General features: G+C 43.2%; 1 protein-coding gene across 1 annotated transcript in view; it reads left to right on the forward strand.

Annotated features, from left to right (window-relative positions):
* Positions 1 to 18,091, forward strand: part of MST1R (macrophage stimulating 1 receptor) — a 397,230-nt gene extending 379,139 nt beyond the window's left edge. The window contains exons 17-22 of the mRNA XM_086938800.1: positions 702 to 883; positions 3,184 to 3,293; positions 8,568 to 8,733; positions 12,068 to 12,204; positions 13,901 to 14,233; positions 16,998 to 18,091. Coding sequence (XP_086794926.1) covers positions 702 to 883; positions 3,184 to 3,293; positions 8,568 to 8,733; positions 12,068 to 12,204; positions 13,901 to 14,225 — 920 coding nt within the window. The 3' untranslated portion in view covers positions 14,226 to 14,233; positions 16,998 to 18,091. The remainder of the gene's footprint in view (positions 1 to 701; positions 884 to 3,183; positions 3,294 to 8,567; positions 8,734 to 12,067; positions 12,205 to 13,900; positions 14,234 to 16,997) is intronic.
* Positions 18,092 to 22,236: the final 4,145 nt, after the last annotated feature.

Genomic DNA, 22,236 nt, shown 5'->3' on the forward strand with positions numbered 1-22,236 from the left:
GATTGGTAAAACCACTGCACCTCTATTTGTGCATTTTATTGCGACCGCCGGGGTGCCTTTCCCCTCAAAAATCTCTTTACATAAACAATTAGAAGAACATTTAGATAGTGACATTTGATTGAAGCCTCATATGATGAAGGAATCTGCCCATTTATGAATTATTCTTTGGGATTTCCACAGCAAAAATAAAGGGTCATGGTAGTGAACTTTTTTGCTAACTTCTCTGTGTATTTGAACTGTATGCCTCTTGAATCCTTGCTTCTCTTGTAGTCTTGCTCCTTTACCTTCTTTTTGGAACCACTTGCCCATAATCTTCATAAGAAGGCCACAAAGGGGTGATGAAAGCTTTTTAGTGCCCTCATATCGTCCTAGCCACTTGGCTTCTAGGGGCCTATGTTTGCTCAACTTTGCCTCCTGAAGGCCAGAACAGGCGGCCACTTTTTCTCTTACAATGCTGCTAAGCTCTGGAACTCCCTACCTCTCCCTATCCAGGAATCAAACCATCTGACATTCCGCAGACAACTAAAAAATGTGTCTATTCCCATAAAGCCTCTCCCCCTCTAGCACCCGCTGCAGCTCTGGGATGCCTCCGGGTAGCCATGCGCTATATGAAAGCCTCTTTCATTTAATTTCATTCATTTTATTTCATTCATTTCCTGCATACATTTGCAACCCTAGACTACATTTTCCTTTTCTTGCAGGGATCACAGATGTGGAGGAAGTCGAAGAGTTCCTGAGAGAGGGCATTATCATGAAGAGCTTCCATCACCACCATGTCCTCTCGCTAATTGGGATCTTAATTCCCCGGGAGGGTTTGCCTCTGGTGGTCCTGCCATTCATGATGCATGGTGATCTCAGGCACTTCATCCGCTCCGAAGAACGAGTAAGTATTAAAGCTAAAGCCGGCAGTCTTCAAGACCAAATTGTCATGTTAAATTTTTTGAACGAAAGATGTGATTTTGCAGATGTGCAATCTCAGACAGAAGGGTCCTTTCTGCAGATACAAGATGAGGTCTGCAGATATGAGATGAGGATTCCAAGCTGACCTAACTGCACAAATTAATTTAACTAACGTCTCTAACGCTGGCTGTGGCCTAGGGTATTGACCCCCTTTATACACGACTGTTGCCCATAAGACTATCATCATCATTTGATCTTTATTTCAATGTTTTTCAGCCATAAAAGATTACAATTAAAACATATATTTCAACACAGTTATAAAATAATTATTTCATCATGAACATTAAAAATTCCATAAAATCGAGAATATGCAATCACCCCTGACTACTATTCACAATTAAAAAAAACATCTCTTGGACCACATGGCTATCAAAAACTTCGATAGTGCAAAAACAATATGCCCTGAGGTATCGGTCTTTAGGATTCTCAGTGCAACCGAGCATTTGTCAAAGACTATGTTCTTACACAAGGGGACTAACCAATACTTCCTAGCTTTGCTATAAGCCTGGCAGAAAAAAAGTATGTGAAGTTCATCCTCATGACTGGCACTGCACCCCGGGCAGGCTTTGTTCGTGAGGGAAGGCCATTTGCTAGTAAAGGCCCTTAGTGGTAATGTTCCATACCTCCATTGGATGTAGAGCTTCCTGGCTCCTACTGGGTAAATGACATTCAGGAATTCCTCAAAAACATATGAAGTCTTAATTGTTAAAAACAGTTTTGTCAGTGAACCAGCTCGAGAGTCCTGTAGCCATATGTTGCGTTTATGATCCATAAAGGACTTCGTAAGGAATTTACCTGAGACCTCCCTACATGCCTGTTCCGGTTCATGCCACATTGCAAGCATTCCCATTTTCAGCAATTCCTGCTTCACAAATACAAGCCAAGCAATTTTTGCTGCTTTGCTGTGGTTCATTACATCCTTCAGTTCAAGCCTGTAGTTTGCAAGCTCTGGAGTTATCTAGAGCCTGCACCAGAACCTAAGAGGTTTCAAGGCTAGCTCATCCTGAATAAAACTCAGTCCTAAATCTAACCTTAATGGTAGAAGTGGTGTACCCTGGGGAAGCGCCAATAACTGCTGCATACATTTGTTCTCCAATTTGGGGATTTCTGGCCTGCAGGATAAGACTATCAGCAAACCCTGCCTGATGTCTTTCAAAAGTATTTATCTATAGCTTGCTCAAACCTAAGGCTAGGAAACAAATTACAATGTGGCCTACATCATAAACTCTTTCGTATTAAATTGTTCTGCCTGTCGAACCCCATGGCTGGTCACTAAACATTCTATGTAAAGCACTATGAGCTATATCAAGCGCATCCTTGTGAATTGTGATCTCTGGTTGTATACTAAGACCCCCAGAAAGTCCTGTTTAATCATCATAAATATTTTCACTGATTTATACAGAACATTGCAAGGCAGGAATTTAACCTTGGGTACAAATGGAGAAAAGCTTGACCTACAGGTCCTAGAAGTGCGCACCATGTTAGGCCATCCTGATAAAAAAACTCGTCTGGAGGAGGGCAAACAATAGGGAATATCAAGTGGGTCAGGTGAAGACACCTACTGATGCAGAAGACATCAAGGTATTGCCCTTGTGCCTGGAAAGTGAGGTCGCTGTGCACTAACCAGCTCCTTATTTATTTTGTAAGCCAGTAAGGGCTTTATGAATTTGTGAGACATAGATCCCTCAGTTGTTTCACTAATGTGGAGTCTGGGAATCAAATGTCCTAATTGTTTAAATGTTAGAACACTCGGCTTGTTGGTTCTGCACTATATGGAACCACTTTTTCAGAGATCAAATAATTCAGTTTTTCTTTGCATTAACATTATTTTGGTGGGAGTAAGGGCAGATATGGAAACCTGCAATGGAATAAAATGTACCTTCTTGCTGACTAGCCGTGAATAATGGGAGTTTCGGTCATCATGTGTGTTAGAGGGCCTTGAGAAGTTCTGGAAGGGGTAGATGTAATATCCAAATATCTCTATACCTCTCTATCAGAAAACGTCACCACAACTGCTCTTGCATGTCTAGTCTGATTATTGGATACAGGGTGATGAGGATGCCCGAATAGTACCTGAATGGGGATTTGTGGATAGACACTAATAGTGCTCTAAGAGGCACACTCCATATTGTGATGAGTAAACTGGTATATGATTACCTGCCAACAACAAGCAATCCTTTTATTTCTGTTCCTATGAGGATGTACTCTTTTTCTTTCTTGCAGAACCCAACTGTCAAGGATCTTATTGGCTTTGGACTGCAGGTAGCACGCGGTATGGACTATCTGGCTGAGAGGAAGTTTGTACACCGGGACCTTGCCGCACGCAACTGCATGTGAGTACTAGTTGTTCTGCAGTTCATAATTCAAAAGTGTATTGATGGCCGGTCCCTGAAGGAGGGGCGAGAAAAAGAGGGGGTCTCCAAACATGTATTCCCCATGTTTATTCCCATAGGGACTTGAGACACTACAGCCCTAATCGCTGGACAGAATTACACCAAATTTGGCAGAAAGGTAGATCTTGGTCCAGAGCAGTGCCCTTTGCTAGTTTGGTGTAAATCCGTTCAGTAGTCTTCGAGATATTAACCAACATCCACATTAGTGTATCTAGGGACATGGATCCTCTGTGAAACCAACTGCGAAGTATCTGCAGGTCCACACTCCACAACAGGATGATGATTGGCTGGCTGCAACCTGTCAGAAAAGTTGCGGCTTCCATTTTATGTATTGAGAAACGGTCCTAGGGCTGAAAATATTTTTACAAAGTGAATAAAGGGGTTAGGTTAGCGGTACTCTAACCCCACGGGTGTTAGAGGGGTCCCAGAGGGACCCATAAAGGCCAATAACTTGCCTTATAACGATTTGACTCAACACACTGGAATCTGTGGATCCCTCACCATACTTAGTTCGATCCCTCCCCTGTGGAACTATGAATCATGATGCAGCTGATCAGAGGCATGCCCCCTTTGTTCACCACTCTGTAAACGCACTTCCTGGCTCACTACTGGTTGGGGAATGAAGTTTCCTTGGATGCTGAGGGTCCGTGGGGGACAAGAACCCTTCCTGTTACCATCAGTATGTCCACACATTGGGTTAGCTGAGATGTTGTCGGCAGCTCCACTCCACGTTTCCAGCACTTCACCAACACAGCTCCTGGTGCACTACTGCTTTGAAGATGAAGTTCCCTTGGATGCTGAAGATCGTTGGGAGCCAAGAACCCCTCCTGTTACCACCAGTATGTCCCACACAGCGGGATTGTTTAGAGCTGGTCAAAGGGCACGCCCCCTTTCTCCACCACTCTGAAAACATGCCTCCTGGTGTGCTACTGGTTGGGGGATGAAGTCCCCTGGGATGCTGATGGTCTTTGGGGGCCAAGAACCCCTCCTGTTACCACCAGTAAGTCCCAAACAGTGGGATTGCTGACAGGTCGGCGGAGATCCCACCCCCTTTGTCCAGTACTCTGCAAAAATGCCTCCTAACGCACTACTAGTTGAAGAATGATCTCCCCTTGGATGCTGAGGATCATGAGGACAAGAATCCCTATTGTGAACACCAGTATGTCTCAAACAGCAGTATTGATATCCTCTCCTTGGCGGCCCTGACGCTTTATCCACCCACTGTACAGACCCAAAAAGCCACTTACACACCCACTCACAGACCCATAAAATCACTCCCAAACCCCTAAAACACGCACACATCTACTCACACACCCATAGAGCCACTTATACACAGACTCACAAACCTATACAGTCACTCACAAACCGCCACAGTCACTTACAAACCCCCTACATACCCACAAAGCTACTCACACCCACATAACCACTCACACACCTATTCTCAGACCCATACAACCACTCTCACTTACCCTCCCTGACCTATGCCGCCACTCAGACACCCACTCCGAAAGGTTAGAGGTTACAGTTAGGAAATAAATAAATCTTCGAAGTTTAAAAAAAAAAAGGCTACAGAGACGTTATAGTTAGGAAATATAGTTTTAAAAAACCTTCAGGGCCTAAATATGTAGCCTGGGTGAGGCTTCTATATACAGGTGTGCTGGGACAGGTGAGAGTAAATGGGTTTACATCGAGAACATTCGAGCTGTGAAGAGGAACGAGGCAGGGATGCCCGCTATCCCCTTTAATCTTCGCACTCGTACTGGAGCCACTCGCGGCCTGGGTGCGTAGAGACGTGATGGTGCGTGGAATGCACTGGGCAATCGGAGTCGAGGACCGCATATCGCTTTATGCAGACGAGATTCTGCTCGAACTAGCATTCCCATACAGATCGATCAGGGGGGTGTTGGATATATTTACGAATTTTGGCAAATACTCTGGGTATGCAATAAATTGGCAGACGTCAGTGTTGTTTATGCTGAGAGGCGATGTGCCTTGCTTCCCGACAGACTGTGCGATAAAGGTCGCTACGGAAGGTTTTTGCTACTTGGAGATTTTTATCACTTCAGATCCAGCCTGTTTCTATAGTTCTAACCTGGCCCCACCTTCGGCTAGATTGCGAGCGTATGTGAAGCATTGGCGGACCTTGCCCCTGACACTGGTGGGGAGGGCGGCACTCTTCAAGATGCTGGCTCTTCCTCATTTTCTCTATGTGCTACATAACTGTCCGCAAGGAGTCCCGGACTCGTACTTTAGAGCTGTTAATGGAGAGGTCTGCACGCTGCTGTGGGATGGAAGGGCCCCTAGGATTGCAAGGCAGAAACTGATAAAAAGCTGGTACGACATGGGCATTGCCCTCCCTGATATACAGCGATACTACTGGGCGGCCCAACTGGTTACCGTCAATCACTGGATATATCATCCCCCAGATGACCCAGCGTATACTCTCGATAGGTACCAAACTGACCGTTCTGATTATCTGGGGGCCTTGTATACCTCTGATAGGAAAAATAAGAGGAAGTTCTTCGGACCGACCAAACCCACACTGGAAATCTGGCGTATAGTCACCTCTCGGTTAGGTTAGACAGGCACTCTCTCGCTAGCCACACCACAGTGGTTTACTCAAAAACTGGGAATGCTGGGCTACCAGCCCGAATTTGATAAATGGGACCTGATTGGGGTGTCAACAGTGAGGGATTTGGGTAAAAAGAGGGAAATACTGACCTTTAGTGAGCTTTAGAAGCAATATCAGCTGGCACAGGGAGAAATGTACAGATATCTGCAACTCAGGCATGCGTTACAGGCAGCGTTTCCATCTCCCCAAGACATACCTGAGGCGTCACCTCTTGAGGATCGCCTGCTTGATCGGCCGCTGGACTCGAAGGCAATATCTTTGACATATAAGAAGCTGAGTAACAACCTACCAGACGATTTCCCGAAGCTCAGGTAGCGGTGGCAAAGCGACATAGGACCTATAGAGGACAAAGACTGGCAGTCGGCGCTAATGTCCTCGTGTGCTGCGGCAATCACCCAGAGATTTAGACTGATTCAGCTTAGAATACTCCACTGATCGTACATGGCAGGGACAGTTCTGGCTAGGATAGGGTCTAGGCCTGATGACCTTGTATAAGGGGCTGTGATCAGAAAGCCACATTCTATCATACGTTGTGGTCCTGCCCCATGGTACGTCCCTTGTGGGAGGGAGCCACGACTCGCATGTGCACAGCCCTGGGGAAAGCTATAGTACTGACCCCACTGTTGGGAATATTAAACATCTGGGAGGCTTCGGACCTGACGGAAGTCGTGCAACAATTCACAACACTGGGGTACATGCTAGCAAAGAGAGAGTTGGCTGGGGGAGTGTAAACCCGCCTCGTGTCACCCTGTGGGTCACAGAAGTGGATAGATGTATGCTGGCAGAGTCAGAGGTCTACAAGGCTCGAGGATGCCTCAAGAAATGGGATAGGAAGTGGTCACAGTTGAATAAATACAGGGGAGATCTCTGTGTGTCACCTACTGTTGAAATGGAGATGCGTAGACAAGAGAGACTTGTAGAAGATATGTAAGATGTACCCATGAATAATGTTTTTGCAGGATCGTATGACTGAAGAACATGTACTATGTCATCCAATCATGTAATGTATCAGATGACAGATGTGTGTAGTAAGATGTGGGAAGTGACAACCCTCCCCTTCCAGAACTCTTTCTCAGATGACGGGTGACAGAGATTAACAGGTGGGGGCACTGTAGGTGCCCCCTTGGCCCCCAACTGGAGCCCGTGGAGGAATCGGGGCCCTGCTAAGTGCCACCAAAGCCGCTTTCCGACAGGCTTTCCATGTTGAAAAACCTGACATGGAAAGCCTGTCGAAAAATGACATTGTAATCCCGACGGCAGAAACGCCTTCCTAAGGGATTACGTGGGGCCTCCTACTGGCCGACAGGCTCCTTGAGCCCATCAGAATCCAGCTGGAATGACCGTCTGGTTTCAATTCCAACCGCCTACATTGTTGTTGGGCGGTTGGAATTAAAACCGGAGATATCTGTCGGAAAGCCTCTGACCTGCAGTCGGAAGCTTTACAACCGACATCATAATTGGTTCCCTCCTCTCTAAACCTAGGGGGACAAGCCTGCCTTTCTGCCTACCCGTTATACAGCTTTTTTACTTCATTTCTACAACACCTCCAATTTATCACAGTAAACATTAATGGCGGCCATTTCATATCTAACGTTTCAACAGACAGCCAATCAGAACACTTGCTTTCACTGGAGCCTATCGCTCCAACAGGCACATGGAGGCTCGCAGGAAAAACAGGTCTCTTGAGTAATCACATGGCTCTATTTTTGATTTTGGACCATCGCAGGACACCCGTGAGACTTTCATGAACCCAACCGCCAAAATTTGCAATCATTTTTTATCCGTAATATCTCAAAAACTACTGAATGGATTTACACTAAATCACAGTAAGCACAATATATGGATCTAAATCTAGCCTCCTACCAAATTTGGTGCAATCTGTTCAGCAGTATTTGCTGTAGCCTTGCCTAAAGAAGTCTATAGAAAATGAATGGGGATTTGTTTTGTTTTGGACCAGCCCCCCCTTTTCTTTGTCCCTTTGAAGAAGCTAAGGCGAATTAACCTTTTTTTTTGGAATTTTTTGTGGAGATTCGCCAAACGGGGTCAAAGTTATTAGCAAAGTAAAAACCACTCTGTCTAAGGAAAAGCAAACCTAACTATAACTACCTAGTGGCGATCGCCACTAAGTAATATATGTGTGTGTGTGTACATATATCTTGATACTTGTGACCTCGACTAAGATATGTCTGCGGAGGGCCTGCAAATCACACATATTCTTTAAAACTCATGCCTCATACAGACTACATCTGTCCAGAAATAGCAGCCTCCTTCCCGCTCCTAACACAGGCGGTCCCTGAAATTTGCACCTGATTTCCAGTACACACATAGATAACCTGATCCATTGCTGATTGTTGTTATCCAGCTCCAAAATTGTGCTTCAATCTTCCTTGATACTACACAGTCGATAGCTGTGGCAAGAACACTCAGTGCTTCCTTTTCTGCTTAAGTATTGAGAGTTAAGGTCCTGTTAACAGTATGTGTAGTACCCTATAAAGAGCTTTATATGTTATCCACTTTCCACTAAACCCATACCCATCTAAAGAGTATGCTATTTGTCATCTAACATTATATCTTTATTCTAGGATGGATGAAACATTTATAGTCAAGGTGGCAGACTTTGGACTTGCCAGGGACGTCTTTGATAAAGAGTATTACAGCATTCGACGGCACAAGAAGGCCAGGCTTCCTGTGAAGTGGATGGCACTTGAGAGCCTGCAGACACAGAAGTTCACAACCAAGTCTGATGTAGTAAGTTTATTTGGTACACGAGAGGAGTGAGGTGATTATCTGGATGATGTATCACCGATAGTCTGACATGATGGATTATAGGGTCTAGAGAGGGTGTGGATTTTTAGGCTCTTGTTCAGCACCTCATGGGGCTTGCTCATGCTCCCCTTTCTTGTTTGACTGGTGAGCATTTTTTATTGTGTAGCATTTACTTAGCCTTATCAGATGCTGACCACAGTCACAGAATGTTTGAAGGTGCCTTGATGCCTAACTATACACCTCCCTTTTGTAGCAATGTCTTCCTTACTGTGTGGGAAATGTATGCTTGCTCAGGTAGGAGTATGTTTAGTGTATGTGCGTGCCTCTGGGCATGCACTGAGCACAGGAAAAAACCTAAGCAATGTACATGTCCAAAAGGTACCAGGAAATGAGTGATTGATTGTGCATGCAGGTAAGTGGCTGAAGTGAGAAACTAGGATTCTGTGGAAGATTTCCAAGTCAATCTGCAAAGCGATTGAGACCCAGTGGAGAATTTGTAGATGAGCTGCCTGTCTGCGGTCCTGTGTTGCCTTAACATTGGAAATCTGGCATGAAGTTTAGGGTAAAGATTAACACCCTTCAATACATCCCCTAATCCTGAAGGAGGGTCCTCTCCTGGACTGGTGGGACCCCTGTACTTAATGGTCTGGCACAAGGATCAGGTCTCAGCCACCAGTGTGCACATTTCTGTGGTCCATCCTGGATCCTGATTACAGAATGGGAGCACTGTTCAATTCTGCAAAAGGAGCACCTTTCAAAAGGTGTGTCTGACGGAGACTGGGACTGTGTGCCCTATTATCATGAATGTGCTGCTCCCATTTCAGGTGCAAAGTTGTGACTGCCATGGGGGCAGTACATTCAGTGAAATATGGAGCAGTTGCTTACAGGCTGCTCTGTGTTTCACAGTACAGGTGATGCCACCAGCTCTTTAAAGGAGGCCACAGAGATCCCTTGTGTGGGGATATCTAAAGGGTTTAAGGACCCCAGTGGCCTCTTCTTGTAAAAGCACAGTGCCCCAGATGAGCACAGACTGGCGCACATGCCTTTTGCGCCCTTGGGGGAACTATGCATAATACGGGCTCTGGTCTCCAATATGTCTTTAAGAGGCTTGAAGCAGACGAGATAGAGGAACCTGAAAGAAACACATTTTTTTGTTGACAGTAAATTGGTGAAGTGCTGGGGGTCAACAATGATAAAAGATTCCAACCCCAGTGGGTGAGACTAGCAAAGTAGGACTTTAGCGCACCAAGATTGGGAGGAGGACTCTACGCAAGAATTAGCACTCAGTTGGGTACATATTAGTTTCTCAGCATGAGACTCTAAGCGCAACCAAGCTTTAGGTATGGAAGACGTACTTCAAGAACTACTGTGGAAGACCTGATGAGTTACTTCATAACTTTGTAAGTGGCAAGGACCAGAATGATGATGTATTTGTGTTTATGTCCGTGAACGAGTGCAGCGTATTTATGTTTACGTAGCTTTTTCAGATTAGTGGAGCAGTGTATGTAGATGGAACTGCATTTTCGATGCTGCCTCAAGGACACCTGTTACTCCATAAATACACCTCTTAGCAGGATTCTAAGTTCATTATGTGTGAGGCGTTATTGGAACTGTGCAGAGTACTTATGATAGGGTTCCTGGTTCCTAATAACCCGGTGAAGACACAAAGTGATATATTATGACAGTGTTTAAGAATGGGGGTCTGTCCAGTACTTCGTCACACTGGATCAAGATATGATTTTGCTTCTGTACATCTCAGAGCTAACCCAGTCCTACTGCGTGAAGAGGTTGGTGTCTCAGATATGGAAAGCCTAAACTCCACTTAGCTTTGGGCTGCTGTGCAGCCATCTGTGTTCTGCTAATCTTCCTTGTTCATGACCATTGTCATATCTTGACTTCCCAGGCCTGGGACCATCACACTATTCGACAAAAAATCTCCCAATTGTTGTCTCCCTTTATCTGGTCCAAAAAGTCTCTCTCTGTTTCTTTATTAATTTACTGAATTCCTGTAATTTTAGGGTCGTAATGGTCATGCAAACCTAATTGTTTCTAAATATAAAATATTAGTTATTTATCCAAGTAGCTTCTCCCTTTCTTATAGCAACCAGTGGTGGCTCCTCTGCTTAGGCGGAGGAGTGTCACTGCACAGGAAAAAAAAAATGATAATAACATCATGTTAATATAATTTTATTTTACAGTATTGACTATGAAGGTGCGGGAAGGGGTTGCCCATACAGCAGGGGGAGGAAGGAGCGGGAAGGGGTTGCCCATACAGAAGTGGGAGGAGTGGTTACCACTTTCTAAGTGCGCATGATTTTTTGTCCGGCTGTCTTGGACCGGCTAAACACAAATGCACACTTAGCATCTTCTCCACCCGGCTGTATTACTGGTGTAGAACCTGCACAGGCTCCCACATGCCTGTCTGAGCGCCGAACAACAGTGCTCAGATCAATCATAATGCTGCTGTCATGCTGGTGACCGCAAAGTCGTAATTGGCTTAGGGGAGTCTGCTTCCTGCGTCGACCAAAGAGAACAGAGGAGAAGCAGCGGCCAGCGGCTAAATGCAATTTTCTTTTTGTCTTAACACCTCCCCCATCACTACTGCCCAGTAGCAACCGCTACTGATAGCAACATGTACTGAAAATTCAATTCTAAACTCCTCATGCTCCACTTGCAAAAAAGACCCTGCAGTAAAATACTCCAGTGTGGGGCTTCTAGTGTTATTGTCGCACCTGCAGATGAAACGCAAGGGAAGGAAAGCCTAGGAAGAATTTGAATTATGCAGGTGACATTTTTGAAATTAGTAAAATTCACGTAATGGGAAAAACCTGAAATTTCGCTTTATGCACTTTCACATCCTCTTCCGTGGCTGGTGCCTAGTTCACACAAAAAATATCCCACGCTAGGGAAAATCTCTGCACCATAGTGCTTGCTGGAATCTAAATACTTATTTTACATGAAGCATTTCCTCTCTTTACATTTTCTCTCCAGTAACAGTAAAGCATATTTCATACAAATTGTCTGATATTTTCCAAAATACCTTCAAAAAACAATTACACTATTTTGCACACCGCTAATGCTCTAAAGCACCCTATCCTATAATGGTCTCAGACCTCATTCTACAGCTAGCTAACAGTACATCCGTCTTTGCCATATCCTCTCACTTTAAGTGTGCTTATTATGTCGAGGCTTTGCAGGAGCAGGTTCATATCAAACGACTGTGCAACCTTTTTCTTATTTTGTGCAGTATGGAATGAATTCTTATTATACCTCCTTTCTTCAGCACCTCACCCTATTGCTTTCTCTACATTTTTAGTGGTCGTTCGGTGTCCTGGTTTGGGAGCTGCTAACAAGGGGTGCCTCTCCGTACCCGGAGGTTGATCCCTATGACATCACCCGCTATTTGTTCAGAGGCAGGCGTTTACCTCAGCCGGAGTACTGTCCAGATCCGCTGTAAGTACAGCTGCAAGTGTGAATAGTTCTGTCCAGTTATTAGTTATGATTAGGGCTCCTGGTTTTATGGTATTATTTTTTTAACATTTTTGTCTGTATTAATCTATATTTATTTTTTGGCCATTTTATCTGTAGTTTACCATATTTATTTTGTGTTTTGCGTATAAATGAAGTTGTAAAACTGTACATTTCGATATTTATTTAACTGATAGATGCGCACTCATACTTTGATGTCTGTCGTGTTTTAGCTATTTAAGCTGCCAAATATTACATAACAATATATCATCTACTGGTAAATACTAGCATCATACCACAAATGTATATTGACACATGCTGTTATTTAAACAAATTTCACCCTGTTTTTTATTTTCCCATGATGTCCATATGCTCAGCTGTTGGGCTATAATTCATGAAAGACAGCACAGAGTCACTTAAAAAAAGCACAATTTTCTGTATTTATCCACTTTTAAAAATAAATGCAAGCAGAAAACATATTGTTTTCTGTATTTATCTGTAAAAATCAGTAAAAACAGAAATCAGGGAGCCTTAGTTGTGATAGATTTTGTAATAAGGGTGCAACATATAAGACACAGGAACTAGCTGGCTTTGAAATTATACTAGCAATTTACCATAGATTGGCTTACATTGTCCCTTAATACTTCTATGTTATTGAGACACGCAATATGACCCCAGAGAGGCATTTTGTTTTCTGTGGCAAACATTTAACAAAGAAGAAACTACTTTTCTTCTATTTCAACACCACTTAGTTATGCAATCAAAGGGTATATGGTTCTGTATTCCAGTACCAATCCCTGGAGACACTCAGTACTAAAGATCTAAGGCTTTACATTATTCTCTCAAATTCCAAATTAATTAAGCTATTTAAGAATCGTAGATGGCTATAGTTTCAATGTGTTTTTAACAATGAATTTGACTGTCTACTATTTACCGGTTTGCCTTTCCATCATACAGTTAAAAGCTTTTTATCCCTATGCTAGTCTCATGCGCATCTCCACGTACTTCTTTATGCCAATCCCTTGCCTTTCCAACCACAGAGGTAAACCCCACTGGCTTGCTGTATCAGTTCTCTTATGTGTAGGCCTAATAGTGAAAGGCTTATTCAGTGCTAGAACACTGAACCAAAATGCCCTATATTCCTCCATCTCCTGAGCTACCCCATCATAGAAATTAAATCTTCTGCACTCATTTCCAATCTAATTTGTGTAAGAGGGGTGAAAATGTGTCCATTTGCCAGCCCAGTGATTATTTTCAAAGGGCTATACATTAGGCATGTGCAAAACATTTTTTACACTGCCATACTCTCGTTTAAATGTGCATAAATTTCAATCTTTTGGTCACCATGTGAAATTTTGCTTAATTGTTTGGCCTCAGTTTGACAGGTTTACATAGGAAATGTTTTGCAAGAATGCACTTTCTTCCCAAACAAGAAATATCCTCCTTGAACACGTTTCCGTGCTGTATCGTGTTTGAATTATTTGTGCAAGATATACCCTGCGAAATAAAGCTATTTAAAATGCAGACAAAATCTATTCCATGAATTACACCTATGTTTTTGAAAATGATTAAAACAAAAATTTCACAAACTCCTTTAAAAAGCTCCCCACCCAAGTCACCATTGTATGAGAATCTCCATCCTCTATCACATGTAAAGTATTCATGTTTGTACCTTTCTCAGATACAGGATCATGTTGAGCTGCTGGTGCCCAAGACCCGAGGAGCGCCCTACCTTCACCCAGCTGATCTCTGACCTGGAGAGCCTCCTGGGCTCCCTCAAGGGAGAACACTACATTAACCTCAATGTGACGTATGTGAACATGGACAATGACCAGCCCTTCCCGCCTCCGGCAGCTAGCTCAGAAGATGAGCTGGAAAGCAGCGAATCTGAGGAGGATGAGGAGGTGGTCAGTAAGAAAGTGGGGAGACATTCCTTGCATGAGAAGGTGGACATGGCAGGGAGCACTGATTTCAAAGGCGGAGCCACTGGCACAGGTTCTGACTAAGAAATAAGGTGTACAAAAAAGGGGGGAGAAGGAGGTACTTAAGAACAGGTCATCCTCCTAAAGAGATTAATGTAGCAAAAAAGAGCCCAATATCTGGGTTCAGGGACCTGTCTCGTGTGGTGGCTAACTTCCAGATACTATCTTAAGTGTAGCCCAACAAGAAAGAAAAAATGTCTTTCTTATAGTCCCCTCACTCACCGGAGTTTCCTCACGGTGACATGCTTCATCATCGGGGTCCTCCCAGTTCTCTACGAAAAGGGGCGTGCTACGACTTGCGAGCTACGTAGGAGCACTGAGTAGTGAAGGACTATGTGTGGTGTAAGGAATGTGAAGTGGAGTGGATGGGTGTGTGTGTGTTTAAAAATACTGTGCTAGTGGGCCTCAATGTTTTATTCTGCTCCTAGACCAGTATGTTAAAAATGGGGTTATACTGTGTACCAACCAATAATGTAGTTGGGTTCAGTATTTGGTCAACATGTTTCACGCTACCCCCAGCGTTTCTTCAGGACCATACAGGGACCAGCCCTGTATTGTACCACTCCTAAAAAACCTAAAGTTAGGAATTTATTAGTGCAACATATATTTACAGTGATTAACGTTGTCCCTATTCGGTACACACGTGGTTCTACATACATACGCTTGACTTTTAAGGCGAATGTATAGTTCAATGGTGAACCTGTAAAAGAATGAATAAAGAACAATTAAAAAACACCTCGCCCCTATCTCTGCCGAGATCGGGGACTTTTTTCGTCCTTCACAAACATGCACGTTTTTGATACATGCACATATATGCATACAGACTATATGGTGTGGTTTCACCATATTGGTGCGTGCATACTTTCAGATCCGGTGTCTGTTCGCCAGATGCCCAACAAGTGAACTTAACGTGGAAAAAGACAAACGGAAGTGACTATACATAAAACAGTGGACACACATTTAACACACAACCAAAGGAAACGTTTGAATATTTACTTTTGTTGGCGCTTAATAGCACATCATGGTCTCTTAGGGGGGCGGTATTGCCTCGGTGGAAAACAATGCTAGAAGGATTTTTAGGGTTGTAGAAGACGTGGTTAGTGATCGAGCGTCTTTTACATATATCATTTAGTTAGAGGTCTAGTACTCGCTACCCTCTCTTGGCGGTTAGGTCAGATACACTTACTTCCTAATCAGCAACCCGCGCCGTGTTACCTATCAGCTTCCCCTCGGACCGCATCTTGCAATGTGGTCCGCGGGTTTGGTTTTTGTTTGTTTCGATTTCCGGGTTGGAACTAGACCGTCGCGCTCAGGCGGCCATCTTAGATGGATGCAAACGAGCGTCACATGCGTCTTTCTTCCATGCCGTTTGTTACTCGCCCTTATTATCGAACCGGCTTTTTAGAAAACACAACGTTTGGGGTAATGTTATAATAAAAACAAAGAATAAAAATGAAACAATGGGCATTCTTCACAAATAGGGATTGAAGAAAACGTGGACAAAAAAGTTACCACAGGATTAGTTGATATGGTTTATGATATATAACAAATAAACCAAGGATGGAGTGAAAAAAAGGACGGTCTAGTTCCAACCCGGAAATCGAAACAAACAAAAACCAAACCCGCGGACCACATTGCAAGATGCGGTCCGAGGGGAAGCTGATAGGTAACACGGCGCGGGTTGCTGATTAGGAAGTAAGTGTATCTGACCTAACCGCCAAGAGAGGGTAGCGAGTACTAGACCTCTAACTAAATGATATATGTAAAAGACGCTCGATCACTAACCACGTCTTCTACAACCCTAAAAATCCTTCTAGCATTGTTTTCCACCGAGGCAATACCGCCCCCCTAAGAGACCATGATGTGCTATTAAGCGCCAACAAAAGTAAATATTCAAACGTTTCCTTTGGTTGTGTGTTAAATGTGTGTCCACTGTTTTATGTATAGTCACTTCCGTTTGTCTTTTTCCACGTTAAGTTCACTTGTTGGGCATCTGGCGAACAGACACCGGATCTGAAAGTATGCACGCACCAATATGGTGAAACCACACCATATAGTCTGTATGCATATATGTGCATGTATCAAAAACGTGCATGTTTGTGAAGGACGAAAAAAGTCCCCGATCTCGGCAGAGATAGGGGCGAGGTGTTTTTTAATTGTTCTTTATTCATTCTTTTACAGGTTCACCATTGAACTATACATTCGCCTTAAAAGTCAAGCGTATGTATGTAGAACCACGTGTGTACCGAATAGGGACAACGTTAATCACTGTAAATATATGTTGCACTAATAAATTCCTAACTTTAGGTTTTTTAGGAGTGGTACAATACAGGGCTGGTCCCTGTATGGTCCTGAAGAAACGCTGGGGGTAGCGTGAAACATGTTGACCAAATACTGAACCCAACTACATTATTGGTTGGTACACAGTATAACCCCATTTTTAACATACTGGTCTAGGAGCAGAATAAAACATTGAGGCCCACTAGCACAGTATTTTTAAACACACACACACCCATCCACTCCACTTCACATTCCTTACACCACACATAGTCCTTCACTACTCAGTGCTCCTACGTAGCTCGCAAGTCGTAGCACGCCCCTTTTCGTAGAGAACTGGGAGGACCCCGATGATGAAGCATGTCACCGTGAGGAAACTCCGGTGAGTGAGGGGACTATAAGAAAGACATTTTTTCTTTCTTGTTGGGCTACACTTAAGATAGTATCTGGAAGTTAGCCACCACACGAGACAGGTCCCTGAACCCAGATATTGGGCTCTTTTTTGCTATAAGAAATAAGGTGGTCTGCGCACTGGAAACACAAACTGAAAAGAAATACTTGAAATTGTACAGAAAATCTATTGCGATAGTCTCTTGGGATTTATTTTTATATGAGGGTTTATTTTTCATATTTACTTTTTGGGGCCTGTTCTTTCTTGGCCATCTTCATGAGCAGTCTCTGTCTTTTTTGGTGGTCTGTTTTCCTTCTTTTTCTATAATGTGTTTTATCTCTTGCTATTTGAATGTTGATCTTTTAATTAGTCCCTTTGCTGCCTTGGACCTTTTCCTCCCAACCACGCCATCTTCCTACTTTGCCTGTTCTCTCTACCCATTCCCTTGTCCTACCTGTTTCAATCTTCTTTTTCTCTATCCACTCTCATCTTGTCTTTCTTTTCGCTTTGTGACCTTCCCCACCTTCGTGGTTACAGTTATTGGAGTTTGGATATTGTCATTGGTCCTTGCATTTTCTGCTGAGGCTTTACCTTCAGGTGAAAACCCATACAGGGCAATTTAAACACGCAAAACTAAAATAGGACTAGAAGGTTGGCTGCTGCAATTAAGTTTTGTCTGTATATATAGTCTGTAAGCTCAAACGTTGCTGGCACCTACCTTCTCGCATGTCTGAACCTGTCAGAAGCTGTATCTTTAAAGAAGATTATAAATCTCACATGAAGCACTAACAGAGGACTACAGTGGGGCTTCATGGTATAAGTGGTGCAAGATTTAGGTTTCTTACCAACAGAATTAATTTGCTCTAAAAATCAAGTCAAGGGAACCGATGAGCATACGTATACTAACAATTGCCTAACAGCAGCACATCCCGGAATGCATCTCAAAGGGGAACAAGGAGCCTTTACCTGGTGGCTAAAAGGACATTCACTCGCTTATTGTGGTTTTGTCTCAGCTCAAAAGAATGTCAGGGGGAAAAGAGAACTGAAATAAATATCTGTATATATATTTATGAACTTTTTCACTCATTTCAACCATGTATATAAAGCGTTTTATTTTAACTGCTGCTTGTTTAAATTTCATTGTTCCGTTATGTAATATGTCTAATCAGAACAAGAAAAGAGAGCAAACAAAGATGGAAATAAACTCTATATTTTTGCAGAATGGGTCTGTTGTAGATTCATAGACAACACAAGAATTCCGATTCTGTCTTGACTATCACCACAGCAATTTGACTAGATGTTATTACCTGGCCACACATTAAACATGTAAATTAACATGACTTGGTGTCGTTTCTCGCATCAAGATCGCCTAGTATCTGTTACCAGACCTTGAACGGTGCCAGTATAGATTTGGAGAAAGAGTCATCCCAACCTAGATTACATTCAACACCCTGGAGGTGAGGTGTATATAATACCCTGACCATCATCTTCTTCCACCTATTTCCTAGTATGCCTTTTGGGTTCTATGCCTTCCATTTGCAAAAGACCCACCACAGTCCCCAAATCATCCCACTAGCGTCTTTAGATAGGCAGATACTTCACTTTCCGTTCCTGGCACTAACGCCTGATTGATCAGTTCCGGGAAAAGGTTCTATGTATGCCATTATATTTATTGTAACCATACAAAAAAAGAAGTGGGCTAAGAATAGAACAGGGACAAAATGATATCCTTCACAATGCTCATAATTAAAAAGAATAACTGAGATCAGTTTCACTGGAGATACTTCTTCAGTATAGATTGGTAGAGCTGTCCAAAAACAAGGACTCCTGTTTGTACCAATAGCAGGTTGAATTGATGAGGTTTTTCAGGTTAATATGGCTGAAACACTTTGCTGATAAATATATATATATATATATATCGTTCCACAATTCCAGTGATCTACCAGAAAAAACGGCCAGCACTCAGGTGAGGTGTTATTCTTTCTTTATTTTGCTTCCGAACCCCTTACACCCCCGACAGACGCGTTTCGCTCAAGGCTTCGTCAGTGTCGTTTGTGAACAGACATATTCGCCATTTTAAACAGTCCGCCTCTGCTGTTACTAGACATAAAAGATGGTGCATGGTTGATCTATATGGCGGCCATTACTGAGTGTGCATTAACTCATTACTCTCTTCCTGTTCCAAAATGGCGACAAATAAAGTGCACTGTGCAAATAAAAAAGTGTGTTCGACATTTGACTGTAATCATTGTTAAGACTACCATATATACATTATTCACATAGAAAGCTTGATACCAATGAATTATATTATTTACATTTTTGTGTACAATATTTACAGTGGTTATGTGGGGGTGTATCCCCAATCTCATTATCCTCATGAGTGGGTGCAAAGCCGACATTTGCAAAATAAATGTCATTTGTCGCTTTTGTCCCATATTTACCAGTATTTCGTTCTTCCTAGGTTCAACAATACTTATTTTACTCTGGTATAATGACTCTTGTATGGATATTAAATGCTGTTGGACAAAGCTAAGTGTTCCATTGTGCGGCCCTGTATGGGCTATCGGTTTACCACACTCATCCCACTCGTTCTAATGTTCATGGTACCTTTCTATATTTACAGTTTCTCACAACATATGCTACATTCTAGGCATTCAGCAAGTTCAATAAACTCGATTTTTAGTCTGTCATGTTTAGGTGATTGGGTGTGTCACACCATGCGCCCATACGTTTGCTGGAATATTCTATCAGGTTTATGTCACAGGTGCACCCACATCTCGGCATCGTTGTTAAGACCCCAAGGTGTCATCGTCTTAAGGTCTAGGATGTACTTTGATTCCATTATTCTGAGGGCCTTCTCCCTATTCCCCCCTCTTTCAGATTTCGGAACCTGATCTATGCAGTAGTACATCAGAAGGTCTCTATTGCTTTGGTGTTGTTCCGCAAAGTGCCGGGCTATTGGATAGTTTTTATCTTTGTTCACAATAGCCCTCATATGTTCCAGGACCCTCATCTTTGCCGGTTTTATGGTGCTTCCTATGTACCTTTTTTCACATGGACATACCAAACAGTAGACCGTGTATTCAGAATTACAGTTTAGGTGTTTCAAGATCTTTCTGTTCGGTCTGTCTTCCCCTGATCTACATGGGTACTCCTTCACCTTTTTACTGAACTTGCATGCCTTGCAACGCAAACAGGGATAAAAGCCCACCACTTGGCTCACCGGTTTCGTGGTTTTCTCAGGGGAGTAGTGGCTGTGAACCAAATAGTCAGACAGGGACTGGCACTTTCTGTAGGTTACTAATGGTTTATCTTGTAACGCATGTTTTAAGATGTTGTCAGTCTGCAGAATGTGCCAGTTTCTCCTGAAGGACTGGACCAATTCTCCCGACTTATTATTATAAGTCGTGATCATTCTGACCTGTTCATCACATTTCTTAGACTCATTTATCAGCAGGAGGTCCCTCCTGTTGATAGTTTCTGCTTTTGCACTGGCCTGGTCTAGGATATTGCGAGAATATCCCCTCGCCTGGAATCTTCCCCTAGCTTCCACCTGTGCTTTCCTGAAGTCCTTGTTCTCAGAGCAGTTTCTCTTGAGTCTTAAAAATTCACCATAGGGTACATTTTTCACTAGACTCCTAGGGTGATAGCTTTCTGCATGCAGTATAGCGTTGCCGGCAGTTGGCTTCCTGTATTATCTTGTGTGTAGATGATCCCCTTCTACAAAAACCTCTAGGTCTAGATAAAATACACTTTGGTTACTCATGACACTGGTGAATTTCAGGTTCTTATTGTTCAAGTTGAGTGCTGAAACATACTCCTCAGCCGAGGTTCTGTCCCCCCTCCACACTATGAACAAATCGTCAATATAACGGGTCCACATAAGTATGTTTTGGTTCCATTTTTCATTTTCACCTCCCCAGGCCTCGTGCTTCTCCCACCAGCCCACGAAAAGATTCGCGTAGCTGGGGGAGAAGCACGATCCCATAGAGGTCCCTCTTATTTGTTTATATACCTGGCCAGCAAACAAAAAGAAATTATTGAACAAACAGAATCTTATCATGCAGAGGAGCATGTTGCTCTGTGTTTGAAACTTGGGATGTTTCTGTTCTAGAAACCATTTGATGGCACACAGTCCCTGCTCGTGATCTATACAAGTGTATAGATTCACGACATCCATGGTTATTAGTAACATGTCCTCTCCCCACGTGATGTTGTCCATGATTCTTAAAAAATCCTGTGTGTCTCTTACATAAGACGGCAAGTCCTTCACAATTGGCGCTAAAAAGATGTCAATAAAGCGTGAAGTATTCTCCAAAAGGCTACCGATTGCCGACACAATCGGTCTCCCTGGTGGTCTTTTGGTGTTTTTGTGGATTTTGGGCAAGTGGTAGAAGGTAGGCAACATGGGCGCGTCACAGTGCAAGAATATAAATTCATCATGGCTAATCATGCCTTCATCCTTCCATTGTTTCAATAGATTCTCATATACAATGGTACTTTTGACAAATTCCTCTCGCTTGACTGTGACGTAGCAGTCCTTATCTTTCAGTTGCCTGTGGGCCTCCTGTTCATAGTGTTCTTTATTGAAGATGACAATATTCCCGCCCTTGTCGGAGGGCTTGATCTCGATTGTCTTGTCATCTCTTAGGGATTTAATTGCTGCCCACTCCTTTCTTGTGATGTTAGACTCCTTAATGTTCATCTTCCTACTTGCCAACCTTTCCAAATCTGTTGTTACCGCTTCATTAAAAACATCTATAGCGTCATGTGGCGTATTTGGCAGTTTTCTTGATTTCAATTTTAGATGGCTCGGATCCCTTGCTTGTTGCCCGGAAGTACCTGGTTCATCATTGTTTCCTTGTTCTCCCTCCTGTAAGTCTTGCGTTGGTGTAAGTAAGATTTCCAGGAGATCGTCATTGTCTGTTACATTTGGTGTTGTTGACTGTGCCGTGGTCCCTCTATCCGGATTTAACAGAAAGATTTTCTTGAACTTTAACTTCCTGATGTACTTAAACAAGTCAATTTTGGCGTCTACCAGGTTAAACTCGCTTGTTGGACAGAAGCTGAGTCCTTTTTTCAGTATGTTTATCTCATCCGTTGTTAATATTCTCCTAGATAGATTGATGACATTGTTGTCTTCTTCGGTACCAGTTACATTTTGCGATTGGAGGCACTCCGTGTCTGCATTGGGGTTGTTGTATTTTGCGAATTTCCCCTTGTGCCTCTTCCCCCGCCTCGTCCTCCTCTTTGTCTTTGTTGTGGAGGGTGTTTTCTCTGCTGTGGTCTCTGGCGGGTCTCCTTCATCACATGGTACTCGTCGAAAAAAGGCTCTTCTCCCTCTCCGTTTTTTGTCGCTGAGGCACC

The sequence above is a fragment of the Lissotriton vulgaris genome, chromosome 9 (assembly GCF_964263255.1).
Source record: "Lissotriton vulgaris chromosome 9, aLisVul1.2, whole genome shotgun sequence".
Lineage (NCBI taxonomy): Eukaryota > Metazoa > Chordata > Amphibia > Caudata > Salamandridae > Lissotriton > Lissotriton vulgaris.